The 2,306-nt window shown below is 38.2% G+C and overlaps 1 protein-coding gene across 1 annotated transcript; it reads right to left on the reverse strand.

The window, feature by feature from the left end:
• Positions 1-293: 293 nt before the first annotated feature.
• Positions 294-1,235, reverse strand: LOC127102262 (uncharacterized). The gene is made up of 2 exons (XM_051039659.1): positions 987-1,235; positions 294-920 (listed from the first exon to the last, which is right to left on the reverse strand). The coding sequence occupies exons 1-2, from the start codon at positions 1,233-1,235 to the stop codon at positions 294-296; spliced, it is 876 nt and encodes a 291-aa protein (XP_050895616.1).
• Between the last annotated feature and the right edge of the window lie 1,071 nt (positions 1,236-2,306).

Raw genomic sequence — 2,306 nt, forward strand, 5'->3', positions numbered from 1 at the left:
GCAATATGAATAGGTATGGTTCCTGAAACCACATCAATAGAGAATTCAACATCACGTACATGAGGTAACCCTGGCACGTCTGATGGGAAAACTTCCGGGAAATCTCCTACCATCGGGATCTCATAAATTTCTACTTCTGGTCTCATGCTGATAGAATTTAAGAATACATAGTTTTGGATTCCTCCCTTTAAAGAAATTTTCAATCGGCTGATATTGAGGAATCGGGAAACATCAGGGTCTGGAAAGATTATAGACTTTCGAGCAAAATCCAAAAGAACGTGATGACTAGATAATCAGTCCATCCCAAGGATCGCTCCCAGATGTTTGAGAGGAATGCAAATCAAGTCGACTTTAAGTTTCATGCCCAAGATATTCAAGGGACATTGTAAACAAGCGTCATTCAAGATTACAGGTTCAGTAGACGGTATGGTGACTACCAAATCAAAAGGTAGTACAATAACATGTAATTTTATAGAATTCACACAATTCACTGAGATAAAAGAATGTGTAGCTCCAGAATCAAATAACACAACAAATTGTTTATTTGCGATTTCACACTCACTTTGGACTAATCCTGAGGCATTTGATGCTTCTTCTCCTCCAATGTGATAGACACGTCCCTTAGCAGTAGGGCGGGGGATGTCATTTTTTTTATTGGTGGATGGTATATGATCTCTTCTTGGTGCTCTATAATCCTTAGCAAAGTGTCCTAGTTGCTGACAGAGATAACAAAGTCTTGCTCTTTCTAGGCACTGAGTACTCACATGCCTCTCCTTATTGCAATGGTAGCACTGAATAGTACCTGAATTTTGCAGCTTCTGACCTCCCTTGAAATGTCCTCGAGGTTGGTCCCTACCATTCCTTTGGGGTCGGGTGTATGGTTGTTGTTGCTTTCCTCTATTATTATGATATTGATGTCCCTGTTTGAAAAAGACTTAGTGAGAGAAAATTCTCATCAAATTTATAGAATAACTCTTTTTTTTCACCTGGGGTCTTGACAATCCTCCAACAACCCCTCTATACAGACGTCCTTGTTTCATTCGTTCCACCTTCTTACATTTCTCCACTAGATCTTGGAATTGACGAATCTCCAAGGGCTCCACAGACTCCTTAATTTCATATATGAGTCCTTGTTCGAATCTCCCACACTTATAATTCTCATCCACATTGTCACAGAAATAGCGGAAATGTTTGGCTAGGGAGTCAAATTTGTCAGCATACTCAGCTATAGTCATGCTGCCTTGGTAAAGCTTAAGGAATTGGGCCTCTTTCTTCGATCTAACACTTGATGGGAAATACTTGTCCAAATTTTTTGTTTGAAAGCATCCCAGTTCAATGCTTCATTATTACTCTCCATTAGCTGTTTCGCCCCTCGCCACCAAGATTCAGCCTCTGCCCTAAGCAAAAAGGTTGCGTATTCCACCTTATTAACATCCTCATAATGGAGTATTTCGAAGATCTTCTCCATCTCCTGTATCCATATATCAGCCTTATCTGGGTCATGTTCTCCATTGAATTTTGATGGATGTTTTCGATTAAAATTAGTCAGTCCTCTCACAGCAGCATCAACCTCCTCTCTCTGATCCCTTAGTGCCTCACGTTGAGCTCGAATTACAGCTTGTTGAGCAGAAGTTGCTTCTTGTTAAACACTAGTTGCAGACTGTTGGGCCATAGCCATGGCCATCGCGTGTATTGCCTGAATGGCGCTTGCCATGTCAGGAATTGGCTGGGGATTTTGTTGATTGGTAGGAGCTCTTCGTGGAGGCATCATAACTTCCTACAATTGCAATTGCATTAGAAGGATTTTCAAGAGCCCATTCCAACGCTTGGGTTAGAAATATCGGGGTGTCTAAAATAATCTTCTACGTGTAAAAGTCTATTTTACAACATCTTCCAAAAATAAAGATTCACAACATTAATTTAACATATTAAAATTAAAATAAGTAATTCATGCATAACAATCTTCATAATCATGCGACATACAAGATCGTCCCACCCAAAACGTTTGTCCATGGATTATTGCTCTGATACCAATTGTAACATCCCGAAATTTTATCCGAGATATTAGTAATATTTAGATTATTTAAATTTTACGGATATATATATTTTCTTTGAATATTTATAAAATAACTAGAGAAAGTGAACTTAATTAAAATTAAGAAGTCGTTCGAATATTCCTAGCGGAAAGATCCAAGTCAGTAATTCTAAATGAGTTTAAAAGTGCCAAGACTTATTGAAATATAAATAGTGTACCGTCACATTTTATTAATTACATAAAGTACTAATATTTTGGAAAATTCTGTCTG

The sequence above is a fragment of the Lathyrus oleraceus genome, chromosome 7 (genome assembly GCF_024323335.1).
Source record: "Lathyrus oleraceus cultivar Zhongwan6 chromosome 7, CAAS_Psat_ZW6_1.0, whole genome shotgun sequence".
NCBI lineage: Eukaryota > Viridiplantae > Streptophyta > Magnoliopsida > Fabales > Fabaceae > Lathyrus > Lathyrus oleraceus.

Coding starts and splice junctions, on each gene's coding strand:
- LOC127102262 (XM_051039659.1), bottom strand. CDS start 1,235: ATGACTATAGCTGAGTATGCTGACAAATTTGACTCCCTAGCCAAACAT. Junction 921..986: donor GAGGATTGTCAAGACCCCAG/GTGAAAAAAAAG, acceptor TTTTTCAAACAG/GGACATCAATATCATAATAA.